At 48.8% G+C, this 25,861-nt stretch overlaps 1 protein-coding gene across 1 annotated transcript in view; it reads right to left on the bottom strand.

The window, feature by feature from the left end:
- shq1 (SHQ1, H/ACA ribonucleoprotein assembly factor) overlaps positions 1–25,861 on the bottom strand; it is a 29,799-nt gene that overhangs the window by 1,630 nt on the left and 2,308 nt on the right. The window contains exons 4-11 of the mRNA XM_056437884.1: positions 23,891–24,019; positions 23,627–23,796; positions 23,056–23,168; positions 22,853–22,950; positions 19,418–19,575; positions 18,890–18,943; positions 13,489–13,612; positions 8,532–8,652 (exon numbers count right to left, since the gene is read on the bottom strand). Coding sequence (XP_056293859.1) covers positions 8,532–8,652; positions 13,489–13,612; positions 18,890–18,943; positions 19,418–19,575; positions 22,853–22,950; positions 23,056–23,168; positions 23,627–23,796; positions 23,891–24,019 — 967 coding nt within the window. The remainder of the gene's footprint in view (positions 1–8,531; positions 8,653–13,488; positions 13,613–18,889; positions 18,944–19,417; positions 19,576–22,852; positions 22,951–23,055; positions 23,169–23,626; positions 23,797–23,890; positions 24,020–25,861) is intronic.

Here is a 25,861-nt window from a genome sequence, read left to right as displayed (position 1 = left end):
TCCCGTGACGGGTCTAAAGACCAGGAGACCGAAGAGGGCTGCTGAAGGTCGCAAGGGGGGGGGGGGGGGGGGTTAGACACACTCTGTAGCCTGCAGCTCAGTGTCGCAGCCTAGTTGCATCTAAAAAACAACAACAACAATCCCGTTGATAAAAACAACAACTCTGGGTCTTTGTCTGACGAGTTTCGTCCGTTCAGTTTTCACTGACGCACGTCGCTCCGAGCTGAAGGGCGGAGCGGGAACACGAAGCGTCCGTCCGTTGAGCGCTCGCCGTTTATTTGGTTGCGCGTCAGAACGAGTTCCGCCATAAAACTCTTTCAAAATAACTCGTTTCGTTCTGAGCATCACTCACGACACGAACCGCCTCCTCCTCCCTCCTCCCTCTTGCGACATCTCTATTTCTCTCTTTAAAATAAAAATAAAAAGTGTTTGAAATGAGCCGGGAAGCCGACATCAAAGACCTGACGTCACCTTTTAATGTCGTTGCAGAAAGAGAAATGAGCTCCTCTCGTCTTCCCAAAATCGTCCTGGAATCAACCGATACACGGGTTCAAACAGCGGCGCTGTGTGTGCCAAGGTCATCCCCGAAAGTTCCTATACTTCCGGACATTACTACCCCAGGACCAGGTTTTATTTTTCTTATAGGGTGAGACGTCCCCGTAACGTCATGCTCTGCGGTCCAAAACACAACGAGTTCCTCAAAAGGTTCCTAATCCTCCAGGAACGTCCCCCGCGGTCCAGAGGAGTCCGGTTGAATGAACGCAGGCGTGTTTTTTTGGAGGAATCCTGCAGAACGGAAGCAGGGGAACAGATTGAGCCGAATTCAGTGAATTAAAGTCTGGACCGGGAACGTCTCCACGGATTCATAAAGCAGTGCATTAAACAACGCTACCCCCCCCCCCCCCCCCCTTTATATAGTTATGTCCCCACGGTGGACACTCCTTGAAGGGAGGGAAGGTGTTTTATTGCTTTTGAATGTCCTCCTACAAGCCCCCCCCCCCCAGACTGTCGGGAGGCCCTCGCATTATTCACGCCGGGAATGCCGAGAACTTAAGTGGTCGCTATTCGGCGTCCCGGCGCAGTTAGAAGGCGTGTGCGCCGCCCCTATCTCCATGGCGATTAGAAGATGACCTCTGCGGGTCACCGCGATTCAGACCGTCCATTCAGGGTGGGATAAAGTGTGTGTGTGTGTGTGTGGAGGGGGCTACTCTTGCGCTGCCATTCACATTTTCACACTGGGCTTTAGCCGCCCTCTCCGGTCCAATTAACCCGGCGCCGAGCACCGGGTCGGCTCCTCGTTAGCACGCCGGCCTAACGAGCGCCCTGTTCTGGCGAGTAAAGTGTTTATGGAAGGGCGGCGTAAACTATGTAAACAGATCTTATAGCGCGAGCTCTTCACTGTACACCGAGAAAGGAATACTCTTGTTTTGAGGAGGGGGGCGGGGGGGAGGGATGCCCTTTCTCACGTGGCGCCCATAACCCCAAAATGTTTTGGCAGTTTTCTCGGTCACAACGTGGCGGAATTTGGAAACAGTAGCCAAAGTAAAAAATTTGGGCAACCTGCCAGCTCAGAAGGTAGAACCCCCCCCTCGTGGTTTTAGTCGTGGAGCTGCAACATTCTCAAGCTACAGAACCCTGTAAGTCCCATCAAATAAAACCCCAGAGACATTAAAATGATAAAAAGCCACATTCGTACATTATGAAGCAGAAGTTACATCGCTTCCTGCATTAAATATGGTAACACTCTGCATTAATGCATTTCATACATTCTACCCACGAGTATTATTTGTGTATCTAAAGCCTAAAATGACACACTCTGTGCCACAGAGCTCCGATTCTAAATAAATCAATGAGCCCCACTGTTGCCCCGGGTGACACATCCCATCATCACTGCAGTGCCCAGCTGTCGCGGGACATTATTTTTGCCTCATTTACAACGACAAAAATCAATTTTTGACCCGTTTTCATGACTTGCATGTTCAGTATTGAACCGAGGGGCCACAGGGAAGAGAAGGGAAGCAATCGCTGAGGTGAAAAGACTAAATAACCGCCGCTGTGATCAGCCGTAAAGAGTTCTCCTGAGTGACAGCACATCGCCTCCAGACTCCCACCCCTCCCCCACGCTGCCGGACCAACGTCGTTGGAGCATAGATGTGCCGCGCTGGCACACTTCCCAAATCGATCGGACGAGCACCGTGATTACTCTCTACACACACGACCACGTCGGACACTCCAGACCAAAAAAAGACACCGCTTTCACTTCTTTGGTGTTCTGCCGTCTCCATGTGTGGAAGCCACTGAGCGCGGGCACAACCGATTTCTGCAAAAACAAAAAACAGTGACAAATGGCTCTCTCCCCCACACCCGACGACAGGATATGAAGACATTAAAATGTAGCCCCGGCTAATGATGACGAGTGTGCGCAGGCTCCGCGGAGCCCGTTTGCTCGGCCCCATAAAAGCCACTCGAGAGCTTCCTGTATCGCTGCAGCCGGGGCAGAGGAGCCTCCTGCGGGCGCCGCCACTTCAAAGACGGCCCTGGATTCCCTTCCCCCCCCGTGGGAAGTCATTATTGAGTTAGCATTGGGGAGGCGCGCTTGTTTTCGCTCTCCCCCGCCTTTGCTCTGCGGTCGGAGAAGCTCGGCCTGCGGTGGATACAAAGGCTCCGTCCAGGAGGGGGAGGGGTAATGTTGTACACAATCCAGTCATTACTGCACCACTGTTGTGGCTCGCCGTCAGTAAACTGAGGAGGGCTGGCTTTTTCAAGGTTAGAAAACTTCTGGCGAGACAAAGACGCCTCCTCTGCCAAAGCCTTTAGAAGAGAACGGTATGCGTGTGTGTGTGTGTGTGTGTGTGTGGAGGAGCCCGAGCTAAATTACAATCCGACGTTTCTTCCATCGGGCTCGTGCTCAATCAGCGCGTCCGTGCTCTTGAAAAAACATCGCGAGATAAAGCTCGTCCTCAGATGTATAAATCGGTGTAATACGAGCACCAGATTCCCTCAGTTTGACTCGGCATCCTTCCCTTGCTGGGGGAGAGAGAGAGAGAGAGAGAGAGAGAGAGAGAGAGAGAAGCCGCCACTGGAGCTGCTTATGAAAGACTTATTGTTCTGGGCAAACACTGATTTGTCATGTAAACATCTGTTGATTGTTAGCTTTTGATGCTTTCTTTTATTTGCTGCAGCTGTGGTTCACTCGTATCGGCGGCAATAAAATGTGAACGGCTTCACGACGGACCTTTAAAAAGTTCGACAGAAAACACTTTGCCTACTTGTGCCCGAAAACAGAGGCCGCTATTTGCGTCTGTAAACATCCGTTGAAATGTGCAGACTTGCTGAGCTAACTAGTGGTTGGATAATGTTTGTTTTTCGCCAGCAGCGTAACTCTGGAAATGACGATGTCCTGTGGATGGTCCAGAATAAGTTTGGGGATTTTTTTTGGAAATGTCTCAGTAGATGCATTCATGGTCCCCGCAGGATGAAGCCTGTCGAATGGCGGACGCCCGGATTTCTGCCCGAGCGACACCGACGTGTCGACGTCTGTCTCTTCGAGCGAAAACCTTCGCCGTCGAGCGCCGTACGCTCAGTCTGGCTCCCCGGAGGATGAACCCTGACGACTTGTTTTCCCGCCCCAAACGGGTGGGGGAGAGTCACATGTTTTGACGTCGATTGGATGGATGACCACAAAACTTTGCACAGAGGTTCACGCTCCCCGCAGGGTGAAGTGGAATAACCTTTGAGGATCCACGCTCGCAGATCTCACCGTCTACCGTCGCGAGTAAGATGTTACTATAACCAAGAAGACATTTTTCTTCTTCTTTTTCTTCAAAGCCCCAGCAGGATGGACCTTAAAGCTTCTTGAGCTTCTGTGCGGTGACGTGTTTAAAAGCAAAAAAGCTGAACATTTAAGTGCTCTGCAAGACGAGGGTTTAAATTAAATGCAAAGGATTTTATTTAAACCTTATTATACCGCTTTTAAAGGACCACTTAAAAAAAAGGACTGTTCAAATCGCGACGATAATCCGTAAATGCAGTTTTCTATGACCGGTAGTTGTAACGAGCTAGTTGCCCAAAGTCTCACTTATTTTTGGGGGGATTTATGTAAAGTGAGTCGTGGATCATAAGAAACAGGAGAATAGACGAGGATGCAGAGCCAACAATACTTTGATGTGGAATATTTGATATATAACGAGAGATAAATGAACAATCAACACAGGGGACAAAGGACTAAAACCGGGAGAGCGTGTTCTGTAGTTCACCCGGGGGCTTTGAGGCTTTAGATGTGGGAGAGTTGTTAAAAAGCACGTTCCCGTTTTGTTTCCCACATGATAATTTAAGTCTAAAAGTAGAGTTGAAAATGTCATCTACAGCCTCTTCGCCGTTGCGGGGCATTGGCTCGCTCTCAAAAAGGTCAAAGCCCTCAGGTCCTGCAGCTTGGCAAGATAAAACCTTTCATTTCCACTCGACTGTTTGGGTCCTTCACTACAAACTGCATTCAGCTCATTATTAACTGCTTTTACATCTCTATTCACCTTCTGATTCATGTCGTCCCTCGCACATTAAAGCCCTGACATGTTGTCAATAAATGTACACGGCGTCTGCTTCACATTCGACTGTCAACATCTCGTGCATGCCTCTCAGAAAAGGGGTCGGGGGGGGGGGGGGGTCTGACGCTCGCAGCATCTGTTCAGACGGGGAAGAAAGAACCCGTCGCCGTAATCGATTGTAATAACTCGAGAGGGCACTCCAAACACGGATGAAAATTATGCAAGTCCGTGTTTAAGATGAGCGTCTGCTCGACACAGAAAGCTGGAGTGGCCTCACGCTGGGAGGAAATCTGTACTACTTATCCCCGTTAGCGGGGAGACATTTACATCTTTGTTCTCCCCGGCGGGGGGGGGGGGGCGCCTCTGAGCCCCTTCAGCGCGGAGGCCAACGTCTGATGGAGCGGCTCCATTATCCGCTTCAAAGCCGCCGGGACGGCCGCTTGACAGTCGCGGGTGACGCTGTCAAACGGCTGGTTGTCACATCAGCTGTGTGGTTGTGGGGGGGGGGGGGGGGGACACACCAAGGGAGCCGCCGGGCTACGAGACAATTCCCCTTTTCCTTCCACGTGGGGAAGCGCACCGCCACAGCAGTAGCCCGCAACACCTAATTGGAATTCCCCGAGGGGGGGGGGGGAGCCCGCGATTACCTACGACGCTCCGTGGCCGATGGGAACGTCGGCGCGAGGGCGTCTTGAGCTTTAAGATTACAAAGGGCGCGCGGAGGGGAATTGAACCAGCCGTGCACAACAGGGTTAAAAGCGGCGGGGGCGGGGTGTAAATGCCACATGCACTCACAAAGCGCCCGACCGCTGACACGCCGACCCCGTAATTGACCCCAAGCGTTTCCCCAGTTGTCGGAGCTCCAGATGCAGGGCTCTGCAGGGGAGCTGCCAACTCTCTCCGTGGCCGCCATAGGAGGAGGAGGAGGAGGAGGAGGGTGTGTGAAGAGATCCTGAGGGCTGCTTCATCCTCCAGGAATCTAAAAGGATGGAGAATGTGTACGACTTCATTCTTGGGCGCTTCCCTTTGTTGTCGTCATGCGGCGCAGCGCGCACTCTTTTCCTCTTCTTTGGTGAAAACAACACCCATTGTTTAGTGTGTGTTTTTTTTGTGGACCAACTATGCCTCGACCATTTCTCGTCACATTTTCCAGTCTCTGGAGCAATGTGCAATTGTCCAATTCCCAGTTAAAAAAATAATAAAAATAAAGAATTACGGCGTTTTTCCTTTTCTGCTAATGACTTCATATGGAAACATGAATCTCACCTTACTCTCTCTCTCTCCTCCCCGCCCTCAAAACCTTGGAGCACAACGCTTGCATGCTGCCATGTTTTTCCCCCTGCTTAAATCTAATTGACCCAATTATTAGAAAGGGGGTGGGTGGATGGCTGCAAGTGAAGCAGCGCTGGAAAAGGAAGTCAAAGCGTCTCCTGATCCAACCGAGGTACGGTAACACGACACCGGGCGCTTCGCCTGTGCCGGCTGCCTTGAATCTACGCTGGCCTCTCTCCAAGCTTTTCCCTTTTCCCTCTCGATAAAAGAAGAGAGGAAGTGAGGCGACTTGGCTTTTTCTTCGCAGTCCAGCAGCTCTGCGGGGGGGGGGGGGGGGGGGGTGCCTCGGAAAGCACAACCTGAAACTAATAGACTGGCGACCGCTGCTCCATTTGGAAGATCGTCTGGCAATAAATGGGTTCGGGTGAGTGAGTGAGTGGGGGGGATTTACCATGAGCAAAATCTGTGTTAAATTCTGGAACAGTGACTCTCTCCCCACCCCCCCCCCCCGCCCCAAAAAAGAGAAAGACAATGTGAAGAGCAATTGGCTTTGAGGTCACGCCCCCTTGATTTCAATGTTCGCATTCTTTTCTCCGTCTTTTAGGACTCTGTGTGTCTGGGTAAAAGGTGGGGTGGGGGGGGTGGTGCCTAAATCCCACTGAAGCCTTTACGACGTTGTAAATTTGAGATCGATGTCTTGCCAGTCAGAGAAAGTTTAGGAGTAGAAAATGCATGCGGGACGGTGAGTATATTATCGGCCACGTCCATCATGCCCAGCTGATGGCGGCGTTTGCGCGCGAGTGACGAGACACAAGAATTGGGGGGGGGTATAGATTATATCTCATTTTACCGCTCGGCTCCCAGAGGCGACTCAATTCAATTCAATTCAATTCAGTTTATTTGTATAGCCCAATTTCACAAATTACAAATTTGTCTCGGAGTGCTTTACAATCTGTACTCACTTAGCGGAGGATGACAAATCCTGCGGGAGGAGGTGGAGATCTCCCGCCGAAGAAAGCAGAGGCTACGCAATCCGTCATCGAACCTGTCAGACGGTATGGGGGGGGGGGGTGCGTGGAAAACCGCGATCGCTCCGAAGCTCAGAAGAAGAAGGAGATAAAAAAAACAAAAAAACTGTGCCGCTTTGCATTTCCACTGCAGGCTCTCTTTTGATCTCACGCTCGCGGCGGCTGCTCGGGATCTCTACGGAGCAGGGAGAGTTTTGTCGGAACTAAGTCGGTTGCTTTTTCAAGTGGTGCGGAGGCGTAAGTGCTTTCCCCCCCCCCCAATCCAAATGTCTATTCACACAACGGGACGGCTTGGATGTGAGGATGTAAAACCTTCCTTCCTTCCTTTATTGTTGGGAGAAAAAAAGAAAAAAAACTCAAACAGGAAATAGGGGGGGGAAGTGTAAGAATTCAATCACAGGCGCTGCCACGGGAGCACCGGGCTAATCCATTTAATGATCGAGGCCGGGGGGGGAAGCAGCAGCCAGCATGTTAGGTCAAGCTGACATTTAGTTCTAATGAACAGGCGGAGGACCAGAGGGGAGGAGGAGGTGGTCTTCTCAGAAAGATATCTGAAAATGTCTGTAAAACTAGACGTGTTGTGCGTTTACCCGGGAGTCAACGCGGAGTTAGAACAGGATAATCAATGAACGCTAATCGCTCAGCTAATTGTTCATCCGCGACTGTTTGAAGGATTTGGGTAACTTTTTGTCGATCGTCGGACTGAAACTGCAGCGGGGATAAGATCCTAACGACACCCAACCCCGAGTGCTTATTACATCGTAATAGTCCGTTTCATTTGGTGTCCCGTCAATGTCGCCTTTGGGCATGCATCGTCTGCCAAGGGCGACCTCTTTTTATACCCAATTTATGATGCTATTAACTATATATTTTAAGTGGATGAAGGGTTTTATTCATGGGACATCTGGAGAAACAAGTTGAGCAAACGTTCGGGCAGAAAGTTATACATTCCGGATTTAGGATTCCAGCACATGCATCATCTTTAAGAACAGAACATTCTGAAATGAGTATAGGAGGAGGAAAAGGGCATTTAATCCCTGCAGATCTTTCATCGTGTCTGCATCTGGGCGCCGAGCCTACAACATCAGGCAAACATTTTTCAACTGGGCTTTTTCCAGGAGAGCGCACAACTTGGCTGAACCCCGGCCAAGAGGAGAACAGGGCTCATTACTCAGCGATGTGCTCGCAGGCTCACATTTTAAATGTGTAAGCAATTGTGAAATATGGATTTTGGAGGAGGAGAGAGTGAAGCGCCGTCGAACCGATACCAATTGATGGAAAAGTGCAGATTTTCGGAGCGCTCGGCTCGCGATGCTGCAGCGTGGGGTCACAACCACAGATGATACGGGAATAGCTCCGCCTCCCGCGACCCTCTCGTGCGCACACTTTTAAAAGTTCCACGCGGAGTTGATCTGCCGAGCGCGGCCGGCCGGCTCTTTTAAAACCGGCGATGATCCCGGAGATAAGAGAGAGGTGTCGGATGTCTCGCTGGCTTGGGTCATTCAATCGGCCCTGCTGTGACAAATGACTCGCCTAATCCCCTCCTCTAAAGCACCGATGCATCATGGGGGCAGAGAGGAAGGTGAAGGTCCATGAGTTGTGTGAATGCTTACACACACACACACTACGGAGTACATATACAAACCACAGGCAGTGGGTTTGTTCGTGTGTGTGTGTGTGTACTCACTTGACCCTCTGGATCCAGACGCAGTAGTCTGTGATGTACAGGTCGTTCAGTATGTAAGCCGGGTCGTTCTCTCGAAACACTCGGTGAATATCCAGCAGGCATCGGAGGACGCAGGCTCTCCCTGGCAGGCAAATGGAAAGAACAGTGTTATTGGCGCTCGCCGTCGAGGACGACGACGCACGGAATGCCGGAACCGGGAAGTGGCTCGCCCGAGGCAAAAGAGCCAGAAGGGGAAGAGAGCGATGTAATAATCTTTTTGCTGCTCAGTCTGTCGATTTAAATGGCGGCTCTGCTCAGTGCTTTCTTGTCAAGAATAGCGCTGGATGCGTTTGATGATTTTCAACTTGACTTGGCATTCAAGCATCACTACAGTCCTAATCTGAATCATTGAGGTCTGACAAAGCCAAGGGCCTGATAGATATATATATATATATATTGCAGTAATCAATAATTCATTGCAGCGTTCTTTGTGTGTGCATACTATTAGATCCAATATCGGGCACTTAACTACACAGCTTGAAGTGCTCGGGGGGGCTCTCAAATAAAATAAAATAAATCCCACCTGGTCTTAAATGAAGGGTATCAACATGTCAAAGCCGTCAAGCCCCGAGGGCTGGGGGGAGGAGGGGGGGTGGGGGGCAGCAGGAATCAAGATAAGACTGTCAAAACCGCGTGCAGGCGCAAATATCTGCACAGTGTAGACCTCAAGCGTGCTTATTGGGGAGATATGGGCTCTTTGGGGACGCGGGGGAACAGATGCCTGAACAACTCGGACACACGGTCCAGAAACGGCTCGTAGTTTCATCCACACCCAGCAAAGAGCCCACGACGCTTCTCCATGGAATTCAAATCCGATCCAATTAAAACCACGCCAAGCAACGAGGTTGAGATGCGCTCGTTGTCTTTACGCCACATGGTCTGTGGCCAACACCTGCGCTGTCATCATACGGATCATTTTAGCTTTCAACACCACAGAGAATCTCGGCTCGCTGCAAAGCCCCCCCCCCCCAAACACTTCTCCCTCCAATCAGGCGTATAAATAGAAATGATGTGGCCGGCGATCCACCCGGGGCACAGAAAAAGCTCCCCTGCACCTCCGCGGAGCCGCTTGGCATTGTCCAGACACATTCCAGACGTATCAAAATAAACAGAGCACTCCCAGTGAGGAAGAGCCTTCAGCAAAACATTTGGTTCCCATTTGAGAAACGGGACCGCATGCAGGGAACTTTAACTCGGGACTTGGCTCACGCGCCGGGGCAAACATACGCTCGCCTCCAAGAGTCGGCGTACGGAGGGACGAGTCGGAGGAAACGCACGACACCGGCGTTATGCGGTGAGATACGCAAAATAAGGAGGCGGGGGGTCTCGATTAGGTGCGAGCAGGTTACCCAATGAGTGTGGGTGGGGAGCCAAATATACTTCAGTAATTCCTTCACGGCTGCCAAGTGAGGAGGCTTGTGTTGACGCCGAGGCGGGTGTGAGGTGGAACAACAACAAAGCCTGCTGTGCTCTGGCGGCTCAGTGGTGTGCAGCAGGGTCGTCCTTCAATCAGAGGATCGGCGGTTTGATCCCCGGCTCGTGCCCATGCCTCGGGCATGAGTCCGGGGGGCGGCTGTAGCTCATGGGGGAGAGTGGTCCGTCCCGTAACCACGAGGTACCCGGCTCCATCCCCCGCTCTCCCCGTCGTTGCACGCTGAAGTGCCCTTGAGCAAGACACTGAACCCCCAGTTGCTTCCCTCTTAAATAAATAAGGATGGGTCAAATGCGGAGAAGAATTTCCCCAAAGGGATCAATAAAAGTGTCTTTTTTTTCCTTTATCTGGACAGAAATAATGCAGAGATTGCAAAAAAAAAGCAGCAGAAGCCGCCAGCCCCCCTCCCCCTCCCACCAACGTCCCCAATCGACGCTTAATTTCCAAATGAAACGAGTGCATCAACATTATCGTTCATCCAGCTTGGAATCGGAGTCTAAGGATGTAAAGAAACGTTTCTCTGCCTTCCACCAAATATGTGCTCGGGGGGCTATAACAGTGAGAACAACATCTGTTTCGGAAGGATCGGATTTTAAATTTCTCTCGGTTGCGAGGCACGGAACAGATCTATCGTCTCTGGATCTACTCGTACGCAGCAGTAAGTGAGTAGGAGGATATATATTGATACACTTCAGTATCGCAATATTGAACTTTGTTTTAATGCTCCGATGCCGCGTCGACTCTCAAAAACAGACATTCAACAAACACCGTTATGTTAGTTGTTTTCCAGATTTATTCGTTTCCATGTTTTTATTACATTTGTATTGTTTTGTTCTACGTTATATTGTTATGCAACCTTCCCCGAGTCAAGTCAAGTACTTGGCCAATAAATGATTCGGGAAGATTTTTGGCAGAAAGAGGCTCATTTTGTGTTGTGTTCAAGGCCCCGACCGCGAGACAGCATTATAATCCATCTCCTGTATGCATCTGGTGGTGTGCAGAGACAGTTGTCCTTAAAATGGAATTTAAAAATATATTTTATCACCTTTCTTCAATACATCTCAATACATTGAACTGTATTCTTGATGCACGTCATATCGCCAGACTCCTGCAAATACACCGTAGTAAATCAAGGCTCGTAGTTTCATATCAGGAGAGGCTAAATTTCCCCTTCGATGGCAAGTATTTCATTTGGGATGATTGCGTTTCCATATGAACGGAGAGAATTCCGGGGAAGGACTGCTGCACCTCACGCAACAATACGAGTCCGTCATCCGCAGAGAGGGAAACGGTGAAGTGGGATAAAGTCTTCTGGGTTGGATGACTGAACACTGCCTTAATGGTTCCAGTAATACCATTAATAATACAGAGGACAGCGCTTTTCTAAAGCTAAAGTCTTTTTTGTTCACTCGGACGAAGAACATTGAGTCTTCTATTCATTCATCTTATTGAAGTGTTTCTGGGAGCAACAACAGGCGGCGGGAGGAGTTCACGTCTCAACCGAGCCGCGACCACTGCCCCGACGTCCCGACCTCGGTCAAATATATAGATTTGAATAATCTAGTTCAGGACATCTAGTTTGAAATCAATGCACATATTGTGGCAAATCTCTCTCTAAACTGTGGGGGGATGGATGCCTCACAGACAGAGGCCCACATCAGCACCCATAACCGAAAGGATACCCCCCACCCCACGCTCCTCTGTACCTGCCCAGTAGCTCTTTAGTCCAAACCACTCTGGCAGCGTGGAGAGTATTCTCAAGGAGCTCCTCCACCGGCTTCCTGAGGGCTGTTCAAATATTTACCCCCCCCCCCCTCCCCCGCATAACATTTCCTTCGAAAGGCCTCAACCTGTGCGCCGCCACTAATGGGTTTGTTTTGCTAATACCTAGGAGAATGTTTGCTTTCGCGGCCACTTAAAAAAAAGAAAAAGGAAGTGCCGCGAAACCTGTAGCGCGCGTTCCCCGTTTGCTTTATTATCCTGACAAATTAATTAGCGTGTAAAGCGACGCTGGGAGGAAAGCCGCCCTCAAGACACACGCCGGGCCGAATCGCTGTCGCGTCACAGTTCATTAAGGAAAAGCCCAGGAGGTGCCAGACTTCCCTAATGCGTGCAAACAATCAAGATTATGAGTCAAGAGCAGGAAAAACAATATGTTCCCTCCCACCTCGATGAATTGACAAACAATCAAAGTCGACGTTACGGCAGAAAAAGTATTTTCGAGGTAAGAGAGACGGTGGGGGGAGTGACTCCAGCTGCTCTTTGCCTGGCTCTCTTCATCAACTCGTCTTCCTACTTAATGAGGCGCGCAAATGCTAATCTGCAGCTTAAAAGGCCTTTAATTTGCTGTCATTTACCAGCGCTGAAATCATCACAAGCTGGATAATCTTCGCCCTCGCGCACCCAGAGTGTGTTTACACCGCGGCGTTTCATCTGTCCGCGGGGGCTTTTGATTGAAAGATTACTCTGGGATTTGAGATCTCCAAGTCAACAGTCCGTTCTCCACTAATCCAGCATCGCTCCCCGAGGTGGTGGGAGTGGGGCCGCTCTCTTAAAAAATACACACACACACACACACAGGCTCATGAACCAATTTCTCCAAACTCAAGTAAAATTTTAAGAATAAAGAACGCAAATAAGGCGCGTTTCTATCAACTGGCGTGGGGAAGAATGAACCACGGAAGCAGGAAGAAGTACACGGTGACAAGAAATGGAAGCCTTGACTTTTGTCAATTCCACCATTTTATTAATTTTTGCAACCAATAAAGGGAAGTGACCATTTTTGGAATGCGGAGGAGTGGCGTATGAAGTGGCAGCAACCTGTCAATCCCAGTGGGCCCGCCCTACAGCATACCCTTTAATCTATTTGACTCTAAACCGACCATGATTTACAAAATACTGTGTCGAAGAAGACTTGAAACTCGAGATTGAGACCATAAACTCATGTTCACAATGTTTACTGATGGAATAAATCGAGAGAAGTAGAGTCATTTTCTCATAGACTTCTATGCAATCCGATTTATGTTTGCAACCGGAGGAGTTGCCCCCTGCTGGTCAGTAGAGATAATGCAATCTGTTCTAAGACACTTCCGCATTGGCAGAACCCGAGGTTGCTGCCTGGTTGCCCACTGGAAAGATCTTCTGGGATTGGTTTCAATTGGGCAAGTTTTAATTGTCGACCCATGTCAGCGATCATGTTGTAGTTCTGGGATTGTCCGAGAAGACACCGACCAAAGAAACAGCTGATCGGTCATGCAAGTTAAATGTTCGCCAACTCCAAATTCCTTTTTGCAGATCAACTTGTTTCCATGAAAAAGGGGGAAAAAAACACCTTCAAGCGACCGTAAACAGTCCAACAGTTTGCATTTCGCTTTCCCACTGCAATACTGCAAAATGCACATAAAAGCATGGACATGGCAGGTTCAGCATGTGAGTGTAAAGGAGGTTGGGGTTGGGGGAGGGGGGGGGTGCTTCTTGCAGACTCACCTGACTGCAAAATCTTCGTCGTGTCCCGAACAGCCGCGGAGGCCATTGCAAAGTGTCTGTAGAGCGGGTAGCACAAAACCCTCCGTCCAAACGACACCAGGACGTCTCGCAAGGAGCTGTACGTCTGCAGAGCGGAGAACAACGAGCGTCAAGACGGCCGTCCAGCACACAGCAAAACAACTAGGTTTTTATTAGATAATAGAAGGGACTGGCGATGCGGCCGACAGTAACGTTTTCGATCTGGCCATATATGTAGAGCCCGGGAATATTTTCCTTCACCCTCCTTTTCTTTATTCTAAGACTCCTCATGGTGTGCATCGCAGTCGCTGCTGCGCTAATCACTCCGAACAACTCCTGGCTAAACAGGGGCTCACAACTCGTTCACGCGTCTCCAGCCCCGGCCTGTTAATTGCGGCTTCTCTCCAATCAATGCCTTCGCGCTCAACATTTCTGCACGAACGGACACGCGACAGAGGCAGAGACGCGTCATCTGGCATTTCCCCCCTCTCTCCTCCGTGGCTTGTTAGGGACGTGGTGCGGGCTCGCGAGCGCGTGTCATCCCGGATCACGCTCTCCCCCCCCCGGGCGTGTTCGGCAGGAGTGTAAATAAGGTCTGCTGCTGCGGGGAGCCGCTCGCAGTCGCAGTCGACTGAGGACAAGCAAACATGCGGCAGATGGGAGGGAGGAGGGGGAGGGGGGCGAGGCTGTAGCGGGGAGGTGAAGGGAAGAGAGAGAGAGAGAGTGAGAGCTGTGGGGGAGAGGGAAAAAAAGAAAGAAAAAAAAGATAGAGCAAGAGAATGGAGTGAGGCAGCAGAGCAGATTTCAGCGTTGACACACAGCCAGCCAGACAGGCTGGCTAAGGCGGAGAGGAATCTGTTGTGGAATACAAGGTGAAGGGAGGGAGGGAGGGAGGGGGGGATTGAGCGAGGCGAGATTGTGAATGGGAGCCGACAGCTCTGCTGACTGACGAGCAGTAAGAGAGCTGCCAGACAGGTGGTGACTGTTCTTAACTCCACCGTCAGCGCGTGGGGGGGGAGGAGGAGGAGGACGACTACTACACTCAAACTGTGGTCACGGTCCCGGGCAACCAAACTCCTCCGGCCAGCCTCGGTGGCGCGTTTGCACCACACCTCAAGGGGGCGCTGTGGGACACCGCCGCGGTGGAGCGCGAGAGCTCAACATTTCAGAAAGTCCAATCAAAGAGCGGTCTGAGATGAGAAACTGGATATGATGAAAAAGAAGGCCAACGGTACAAGTCCGTTTACATTTAGAGGTGGACGTTAACAATGATGTCTTGGCTTTTAAACTCCTGCAACGGGCTAAATATCACATGCAGGCACATTTCCGACGTGCCTCTTTCCCGTTGCCACAGTGGCCAAAACTCACGGGTATCGTGGCACGTAGACGTGTTCCCCATACCAAAAAGGCAAAGCACGACACACAAATATGAAATCATTCAAACTGGTGGCCGGAACATAAACCAGATACAGACATAATCCGTTTATATTATCTGGAAGTGAAAGTGTACACGCGGCGCATTCCGATGCCAGGCGTGACGGGCAATCTGTGTCATAAAGATGCGGCACGCCGCTCTGATGAGGGCCTTTTGTCAGGCGTCTTTGTGCCAACGAGGCAATTAGGTGCTCGAGCTTCCCGAGGCGGCGCCCGCATTACCGTGAATTCACGACTGCCTATTTAATTGGACCGCCGAGCTGAGAGGAGAAACTCCCCCGACGTGTCAAAGTGAACAGAAAGCGCACGCTGCGGAACAAAAAATCGACACGAGGTATTGGTTGCGGAAATGTTATGAAACAAAACGTGTCGCCGGCATCAGGGATGCAGCGCCAACGATCGCGAGGTCGATGTCGACCGAGAGCTGGATCGGGTATCGATGGCGACGAGGGACAATCTATTGAACTAAAAGTCTTCACGTTATGCTCTATGCATTATTGCATTTACCGGGAATATTGCAGATTCTTTTCACAGGTTTCTAGGTCACACCCTGGACCTTGTGTTCTCTCTGGGTCTAGATATTGATCCTATCCCTACTGATCAGATTTTCTTTGATCTCTCTGTAAATACTGTAGGTCCTAAACAAACATCTTCATGGATGACAGACACGGTCTAGAGTTCGAGAAGAAAGTGTCGCAGGACAGAGCGGCGGTGAAAAGCCACTGGGCTGGAAGTGCAGCGCACATAGTTTCATCTTGGAGTGAAGGAAGCGAGAACTGCATACTTTGCAAACCTAATTTCTTCCTCAAAGAGAAATCCTAAGATTTAGTTTGACACAATTAACACCATTGTTTCACCACCTGTCTCTATATCACTTTGCTTTTCTGCTGATTAGTGTAATGAGTTCCTTACCTATTTCATTGATACGGTATTGCTCCTGGGATTTGTTCACCCAACTGTAGCTTCTCACAATCTCCTACCATGCTGGACTCTTTCCAGCCTATCAGCCTGCAAGAGTTGATGGACTTAATTAATAAATCAAAACCATCATCACGCCGTCTGGATATTATACAATTTTTTTCTATTTCAGAAAATCCTGCCAATTATTGGTCCTCCTATAATAACGATTTTTTAATTATTCCTTGTCCAAAGGAAGGGTCCCCTCCCATTTCAAGCATGCCACTATCCAGCCGTTATTAAAAAAAACTAATTTAGATTCTGCTTTGCTCATGAACTACAGGCCGATATCAAAACTGGCTTTTCTGTAAAAACACCCCAGAGAAGGTTGTGGCCGTTCAACTAACTGCTGCACTGGAGAGGCAAAAATATGTTTGACAAGTTCCAGCTAGGGTTTCGCAAACAGCACTCAACTGAAACCGCTCTCCTGAGGGTTTCAAACGACTTATTAATGTCTACTGACGCAGGTGACTGCTCCTTGACCTCAGTTCGGGGTTTGACACCCTACATCATAACATCATGATTGAGTAGCTACGTGATTGGGAGGGCATATCAGGCACAGCGTTGAGTGGTTATCATCTTACCTCGCAAACAGAAGTTTGACTGTCTCGTGGGAGACATCCCTCCACTGTGGAGTACCGCAGGGCTCGGTCCTGGGGCCTCTATTACTTTCTTAATACACATTACCCCTGGGACAGATCATTAAAACCTATAATGGTGCTTATCATCTATATGCAGATGATTTCCAACTCCTTTAAACCCAGTGAGGCCTTCAGGTTAACGAGCCTCCTTGATTGTGTCAATGCTATTAAAGACTTGACAGCAGAGAATTGCTTACAGCTGAATGATAAGACGGAGGTTCTAGTAATTGCACCTGATGATGTTGTCCCTATGATAAAGCCGAGCATTGGTCCACTCTCCTCTGCTGTAATCTCGGGGTAATTTTTGACACATCCTTTTCGTTCAACCCCCATGTCAAGTAGCCGTCTAGATCGTGTTTCTTCCACCTAAGAAACATCAGCAAATTGAGATTGGTTTTATCGACAGCCGAATTAGAGATGAACATGCTTTTATCTCTTCTCGTATTGATTACTGTAATGCACTTTTCTCCTCCCTCAGTAAATATGCGATGAACCGCTTGCAGGTAATCCAAAAGGCTGCTGCCAGAATACTGACACGGACAAATAGACGGTCTCACATCAGCCCGATACTCAGGTCTCTTCACTTGCTCCCTGTAGAGCAGAGGAGCCACTTTAAAGTCATCACTCACTCACATACACTGCACGGTCAGACTCCTTCATATGTGGCTGAACTACTTCGCCTCGCTGCAACAATTAATCTTCTGTCAGTCTCAGTCCCACTTACTGAAAAAAACTGAGACCGAGCTGTTTGAGGCAGTAGCAAAAGCAGTGTGAACGCCGCATGCCTCCCCTCAAGGTTTGATTCTCGGGAAAATAAACACCAACTCAAGACATACCCGTTTACACTGGCGTTTGGTTAATTACATATTCTATGGCCTGCTTTTTATCTGTACTGTTCATTTATGTTACTTATTCGTTTTATTTGTGCTTTTTACTGCACCATCTTTTACTGTGTATTTTACTTTGCTCTTTTAACTGTGAAATGTTTTTGCCCCCCGTTATTGTCAATTTGTTTTATTTAACTACTGTACTGCACTCTGAAAAGTGCAATATTAATAAACCGTACTTACTGTTGCTAGTATCTGATTTATTGTTCTCATAACAAATTAAATAACTCTATCCGTGGGACTATTTATAAATCTTGCTTTAAAAAGAAAAAGAAAGCAATGCTCGAGTCAAGCCCGATGTTGCCTTGCATGCAAAAAGTATGACCAAGACTCTTAACTGATTTATGTTTACACTGGAAAGATGTAACCGTTTCCTGCTGTTCGGGAATGTCAATGTGGACCGCGAACCTCTGTACCTCTGCGTGTCACTGGATCTCACTGGAAAAATGTCACCCTTGTTCCCGTGGGCGGCGATGTCGAAACTCTTATTCCTACGCATTAACACATCAATGTTCACCACGAGAGTCTCTCTGATCATTTTACAACGCATCCAGAGGCAACCGCACATCCGAGAACAACAAGAGGGTCTAAAAACCAAGAGGTACGACATTCTTAGTCATATTCACATCGTTTCCATTTCAAAGAATTACAGTTCGGTGCGCTCACGTTGGCACAATCGCCGTTCTGTTGTATTTCTCTTATATTTTCTGTTAATAGGAAAAGAAAAAATACATAAGAAGCCAAACTCCAGACGCACCAAACGTTTATTAACCAACCACATCTGCTGTGTGCTGAATGATAAATATCCCATGATCATAACTATGAGGCCTGTGGCCATTTGTTTATTATTAGCATAGGTAATGCCTCCTCCCCCCCCCCCCCCCACACACACACACCATACAAGGGCAGGTGTTGTGTGCAAACACTCTGGCACATGGCCAAGAAGTGATGAGATGCCACAAAAGAAAATCTGTGAGAAGAAGTGAAATCAGGTTACTGTTAAATATATGTAAACAAATTAACATATGACTTTCTAAAGCATCCCACTGGTGTTCCTGGAAAAAATTTAAAAGCGTAGATTTAAAGCCATTCTGAAGCTAAACATGCATCATCATGCAAAGGTTTTTCAGTACTCAGAACATTTTCTTCTCCCAGAGAGAAGAGCAACAACTAGAAAACATTGGCTAATACCGGAAATCAACGGGCACTAACTTGGATAGAACATTAGTTTGATCCCTTCCTGCATGAGGCTCATCGTGTTCATATGAACCCGTCACAGCCGGTTCCTTGTCAACACACACCATCACCAATGTCTCAATATTGCCCCTCCCCCACCACACCCCCCTGCCTTTACTGACAAATAAGTGCTTGTCTTTTTGCTTGCTAATTGAAACCAGGGATGGAAATGAAACACAACTGTATATGCCCCTCCCCCCCCCCCTCCACACACACACACTCACTCACCTCCAGCCAGCAGAGAGTCCCGCTGAGTTTTCTGATCGTCCACGGGGACTCAACCTGCAGGGGACAAAAGGGGGCCACTTATCACCGCGACAATAAAAAGACAATGAATGAAATGAAATGATTTCCGCTTGGACAAAAGCATTTGCACAGAAGAGAGCAGAATGAACTTGGGGGAGGGGGCTCGTCGTCAGAATGTCTCCGTGTCACACGATATAGCGTATGGAAATTAAATGTTTAAAAATTCAACGTTCTGCTGTATCGAACATCACTGGTATTTCATGTGCCGGATTTTGCTCATGAAAATCAGGCCCGCTCACCTTGTCTCGCTGCAGCTACCTTAAGAGGAGCGACACAAAGGAGGCCTGGCCTGAGCTCTCGGATCGGCTGGTAATCTCTTAAGGCTCTGAATGAAACGGAAGGGGGGGGCCTAAAGGATTTGAGGATTGAGGGCTTTGTCATCCAGGGTTAAGTGCTGCTCTGGAGGAGTAGCCTCTTCTCTCACTCGCACACACACACACACACACTCACGTTGTGCTCTCCCTCCGTAGAGCGCGCCTCGTAGCAGTAAGCCAGCAGGACGTCCACCAGGCTGAGCCACGCTTGCTGCCGGCACGTCTTGTCCAGCAGGTACGAGCGGTTGGAGAACTTCCTCAGCTGGTCCTTCTCGTCGTCGGTGAACGATACAGCTGCACAGGGGGAACCGGGGATTCACAGTTTGATTTCAAGTCGACACAAAGCAAATGAATACTGTAGGGGAAATAAATAAAGAGCATGGTCAGAATTCCAACGCGTTGATTAAAAACTGGAATAGATGCCGCCGCCGCCGCCCAAAAATCGAATCACGTTGGCGCTGCCACGTACGTGTCCCCGATGCGCGGTTAGACCTTGAAATCCCATCGTTAGAACGGGTTCGGCTGTCCAGCTGCAGGTGGCATTCACACTCTGGTGCAGCAGCTCACGGTCGGTCAGAGAAAAGTTGACGTTGCTGAACGCCCAGGAACCGCTCTCATGGCACGCGCACACACCCGAGGGATCTCGGTTGTTGGAGGCATGTGATCAAAGTTGCTTTTCATGGCGACTTCTGCTCGAGGTTTTAAGGCCGTTTTTATTCCCCTCGGAACCGCTATGCTGGAGCAGTTGGGGTACATGGTGCCTCCTTGAGGTGCAACGTGACGGAAGTTGATGAGGAGCAGATGGGAAAATGAGGCGATTTAATGACATTAAATCAAGAACGTTTGTAAAGCCAGTCTCATTCACGTGCATTCTGACGGTCGAACGGCCCGGATTATGACAATCTCTCGAAAAACCTCTACTTCCCGCTGCAAATTCACCAACTGTTGCCTTTTGAAAGAGACATCTGACTAATGGAGGTGTGGTGGGAGGGGGGTGGTCTGTGGCAAGCCTAATGGGGCGACACAAACAGACTTCAATCCCATTTAAGCTATATGCGTGGCTCAGGATTGAGAGGCACGCTGAATGCTTGCAGGAGCGTGCTATGAGGTTGTTTTTTCTCTCTCCCTCCCAGCAGCTTATAAAACAGCTGAAAGCAATCTCTCTCGCTCTCTCCCCCCTCCCTTCTCTACCCCCGCATGAGGAGAAGAGAGTCCCTGCACCGATATGTGCAGGCTGAGATGCTATGCATTGGCTGGAGCAAGGAAGTGCACACACACACACACACACAATCTCCCTGGTTGCAGTGGGAACTTAAAACTCTGCAGGGAAGGAGATTCCTGCAGCATTACGTCAGGTCTCAGCTCCCTGCAGGCGCTACCTGACGAGCAACACACACACACACACACACACACACAGTCACACACACCTAATGGGAGGTTAGCAGACCGGATAGATGCACCCAGCCGGTCGTCTCCGCTGTGGAGCCCGTCGGGTCCATTGGGCATTAGCACGCCGGCTTCTGCCGATTGTAAATTAATTTCTGACCCAGTTCCTCCAGTTGGAACGGCGGCCCCGGCTCTCCGCAGCTCTCTGCAGGTCCAGATGGCCCCGATGGCACGGGGTAAACATGCTTTGTGGAAAACACCGCCGAGGGGGGTTGAAAAAAAAAAAAAAAAGGCTTTCCGCAATTTCCTCACAAGCGCGACGGGGGTCAGCGGCGTGACCTTGGACGGCAGGTACGCTTCATGTTGACACGCTGTGATCGTGTGAAGTATCGAATCATTAAAATAAATAAAAAAGGGTCACTTGACGACACACAGTTGGCTCGACGTGTTGGCGCTATGGAACGTGGTCGGGTTTCTAAAGCCAGCCATAACAAAGTGGTAGCAGGTAGAGGGGCCAGTGTGGGAACACAGGCCTCCAGTGGGCAGCTGTGGCCTGTCAGTGCCCCCCCCCCCCCACCAGACACTGGAGAGTTGTTTTTTGTTTTGTTTCACTTCATTAGCACTTGTATCCACATCCATCTGTCAGGTGTGACACATATATCAGACTCAGCAGGAGCGAAGGGAGGGGAAGAAAAAAAGACCGGCGCAGAACAGACCGGTAACCATTTTTTAAATATACGACAAACTGTTAAAAATCACGAGCGCGCTCTCCGGATTTGATGGCGGGCCGCTTAAACGTCCTGACTGATGCCATTCTTCACACTCAGCGGAGGCTAATGCCATTCGACCCGTCAATCAAGTCATTAAGTTTAATTTGGCCCATTTATCTATGCCTGGGCTCCCGACTGAGGCACTCAGCCGGGGGAGGGGGGGGGGATACGGGGGAGCTGTAATGTCCTACAGAGGCTAAACTCGGGCTGCGGCTAATGGCCTTTGCTGCATCGGTGACTGACGGCTGCTCATCAGCGACTGGTGGAACCCCCCCACACCAACCCCCACTGCCCACAACCGACGGCCTACTCCCTCCCGCGATAATGCCATCCGTTTAATCTAACTCCACTCGCAAGAGCACCACACCCCCGTGTACTACACGCAAGCTGTGGCTGGGAGCCACGCGCTTCAGCCGTGGAGGTGCTGGAATTCACAGGCTGTCGGCGGAGCCGGACGGCACGGTGATAAATAATGCAAAAAGAATCTTGCGGCGCTGCAGGGTGGGTGTAGGGGGGGGGAGGCGGTTCCAACCGACAAGAAGCACGTCACAATCGAAGAGAACGATTTTGGAAATGCATTGGAACGGATTGCAAAAGAAGAAGAGATCATTAAAAAAAAGGAAGGAGTTGAAATGATTGGCTTTTAGATTTGAGTCGCCGCATTTGGAAATCTGCAGCCGTTTAAAAGTCTGTCGAAAGGCGGCGGAGACAGTCGGTGATTAGAGGGAGCTCCAAGTTCAATTACTCATAATGGAAAGTGTCTTTCCTGTTTAAGAGCCCCGAGGCTCTTTGGTGGGTGGTGGTGGAGGGAGGGAGTGAGGGGAGGGGGGGAGGGGGGCTCTGTTGCTTTCAAAGCCGCCGATAAAGGGGGGCAGTGAAAAGACGTGCGGTCCTTTGGGGATTCACACGCTGAGAACAATGTCAGCGCCTCGCAGGCAACTCACGGCCAGCAGGCTCACGTGGAGAACTGAGCATGAACCCCAGGACAAGAAACAATATGCTACTCGTGGACATTTTGGAATAGTACGACTGGGGGATGGTAATTTTGTTTTTTTTGGTCAAACAATATCAACAAAACAAGCCTCGCAATTTCTGCAACTTTACACCACCTTCTGGTCGCCTCCGGTCACTACTCTGTTTTAATTGTTCGAGGAGCTCAAATTATTCACTTTAATGTTAACAGCTGATAGTGTGCCACTCATACATTTTATATTTACATTTATTTAATTTTTTTATTTTTATTTTGTTGCGTTTCTTTTTTGTTCACTGGGGGGCAAAAAAGAAACGAGCTATAACACGTTACAGTATTTCGAAAGCAGGCACATTTTCGATTGTTCCCTAATTCAGATTAAAAGCTCCGCTTCCCCCCCCCTCCCAAGAGGATTATGGATTATGAAGGGAGGACTTGAACTCACCAGCTTCTCCCTCCCGCTCTGTCGAAGGACTCAGCTTTTCCCACCATGGCATGAACTTCAGCAGCCCCTTGATCTCATCGTCCTCAAACAAATCAGCTCTGAAATGACACGAGAGCTGTGAGCGGCCAGCACAGGGTGAGAGGGTGGGGGGAGGGGAACGGCGCTCGAGGCTGTCAGAGGTTTTCCGACTCCGATAAACTCACAGGTAATGATCAGGAGAGAAAGCAGCCGTTTCTGCCTCGAGACGTCCCCGCCTCCTCTCGGCTGCCGTCGTTCCCTCTGGGTTCTTGACATCCGTCACGTCGCTCAGTTCCTCCTGTCAGGGCAGTCACAGCTGTTAGAACCTCGCAACGCTGTCTTTCAAAATGTCAGGATATATATTTATAGATATATACACACATACATGAATAAATAGAATGGGGCAGCGGTGTTTAGAAGTAAAAAATGAAATAAAATCACAACTTTTCAGCGGGGAGTTGCACCGCTCGGCCCAGGCAGCCAATCGAATCGAGCAAGGGGCGGGCTTTGCTACTTTACCGCTGCCTTCCTGTTTATGACGCTGGCATATGTGGGAAGTTGACATTAGCTTTTTTTCTTTTTTATTAAGATGAACTATATCTCTCCCCCCCCCCCCCCCCCCACAAACATAAAATGATCTGATCAAGCAAAACGGTAAAGAAACATTTTTTTCTTTCTTTCTTTCTCTCCTTTTGTCCATCCCATAATTGCGTGGGGACACTCATAACAACGAGTCATCCATATCTCTAGTCTCACCTGTAATCTTGCAAACACTCCACACCTCTGATTTCCAAAGCCATATTTCTGCAGGGCTCCCAGCTCCTCCTCGGAGCTCTCCTTGTACACCTCCTGCTCGACCTGCCAGTCAAAATCCTCCTCATCTCCATCTTCGTCATCGTCACCACCCCTCGCCGCTTCACCGCTTCCTTTGAAGTGCGAAGAAGCTGCGGTTGGTTCTCGAAGACTTCAGTTATGACTTTTTTGTTTGTTTTTTAAACAGGAGGTGTAGGTTTGACTCACCCGCGCTCACGTCCTCGATCAGTGGTCTTGCTGAACGGGAGCCTTGTGGGGCGAGGAGACTCGTGAGCATCTGGAGCCCCTCAAAGTGCTCTCCAGCTGTTTCCTTCGGGACCCGAAGAGTGACGAGACCTGCGGGCGAGACGAAGGGCGACGGCCATCAACCATTAGAGCTCCTTTGCAAAGGCGTTTGACAATAAGCAATACCCTTAAATACATTGGACATATAAAAAACACACTTTATATTTCAATTGAAATGTAACTAATTAAACTGACGAATTAATAAATCACAGTTGTGATTTCATTCATCTTTTGTCAAATGTCCTCTAACTATACCAAAATGTTTTGGGGATTACTATCTCAAATAAGACCATTCGCTTCCTTCTTTTATTTTGTATATATTGGGACTGAAAACTATTTCTGGGACTAGTAACTAGACAAAATAAGTCACTTCCTTTCCCAATAATTTCAGTTTGGTTATTTTTTGTACAAGCCCATTAATTAAAAAAAAATAGATCACAAATCGATTATACAAATAGGCATTACTTTCTCCCGAACAATACATTCATGCTTTATTTTTTCTTGCCATATATATATATATCTCAGAGAAAGGCCTTGGAAAAACATAATTCGCCAGCAAGTTGTCGATCACAGACTGCCCATTTGAAACAAATAAAAACTGTAATTGATCGTATTTCTGTGTCGTAATAAAAATGATCTCTGGAAGCCACCTGTGCACACAATGCTTCAAAGTTATTAAAAACTAAAACAGGCAACACATTATTGATAAAGTAGACCGGATTGGCCAGTCCACGGAGAAAAACAGATGGTCTCCTGAAGACTTCATAAAATCCAACCCCCCCAAGTATGAAATCTTAGATGTGCTTAACGATGGGAGCCGGCTAATTGCTCAAGTTGCAGGAGCCTGAAAGAGGGATCCTAATGATCATCGCTGCTCGTCAGAAGTCTAAACAAGGGCACTCATTAGTGCAGCTTTATTAGCAGATGTTACCGGCTTATTTAGTTAACCGGGGCCACGCTGACAGACGGCCGGCGAGGTGTCAGAGTCCATAAGGCAGATGTCCCCCATAAAGGCAACTTTGAGAGAGCATATCGAGGAGCGCCAGAAAGCGAGGTCGCAGACATACATACATACATACATATATACATATTGTAGCGGCGTTCCATCGGTGTTGTTTTCATTAAGCCACTAAAGAGCTGCAGACATTGAGTTCCCTTGCACGCGCATAACGGGAGACCGTTCATTTCCTTTTCTTCAGATTTTATTTTGAGCAGCAAAAAACGCTGACAAAGTACACAAAAGAATAAACGTTCAAAACGATCACACGGTAAAACTAGAATGGGCACTCGGTAGAGCGCATACCTTCGCATATCACAAGATTGGGCATTGAATTATGAACATTTTGGCATTAGTTGCATGCCAATTGGACAAAAATGTATCGTGCTATGGTAAAAAAAGAGTTTGACCTTTCCATGACCTTGACCTTTGACCCGATTGATCCCAAAATCTAATCAAATGGTCCCCGGATAATAACCAATCATCCCACCAAATTTCATGCGATTCAAGAACATTTTGACCTGTTCATGACCTTTGACCTTTGACCCGATCGATCCCAAAATCTAGTCAATTGGTCCCCGGATAATAAACAATCATCCCACCAAATTTCATGCGATTCGGTTCAATACTTTTTCAGTTCTGCGAAAGATTTTGACCTGTTCATGACCTTTGACCTTTGACCCGATCGATCCCAAAATCTAATCAACTGGTCCCCGGATAATAAACAATCATCCCACCAAATTTCATGCGATTCGGTTCAATACTTTTTGAGTTCTGCGAAAGATTTTGACCTGTTCATGACCTTTGACCTTTGACCCGATCAATCCGAAAATCTAATCAACTGGTCCCCGGATAATAAACAATCATCCCACCAAATTTCATGTGATTCGGTTCAA

Source organism: Pseudoliparis swirei, chromosome 18 (assembly GCF_029220125.1).
Source record: "Pseudoliparis swirei isolate HS2019 ecotype Mariana Trench chromosome 18, NWPU_hadal_v1, whole genome shotgun sequence".
NCBI lineage: Eukaryota > Metazoa > Chordata > Actinopteri > Perciformes > Liparidae > Pseudoliparis > Pseudoliparis swirei.
The sequence above is the reverse complement of the archived record's forward strand: the minus strand, read 5'-3'. Positions and strand labels throughout refer to the sequence as shown.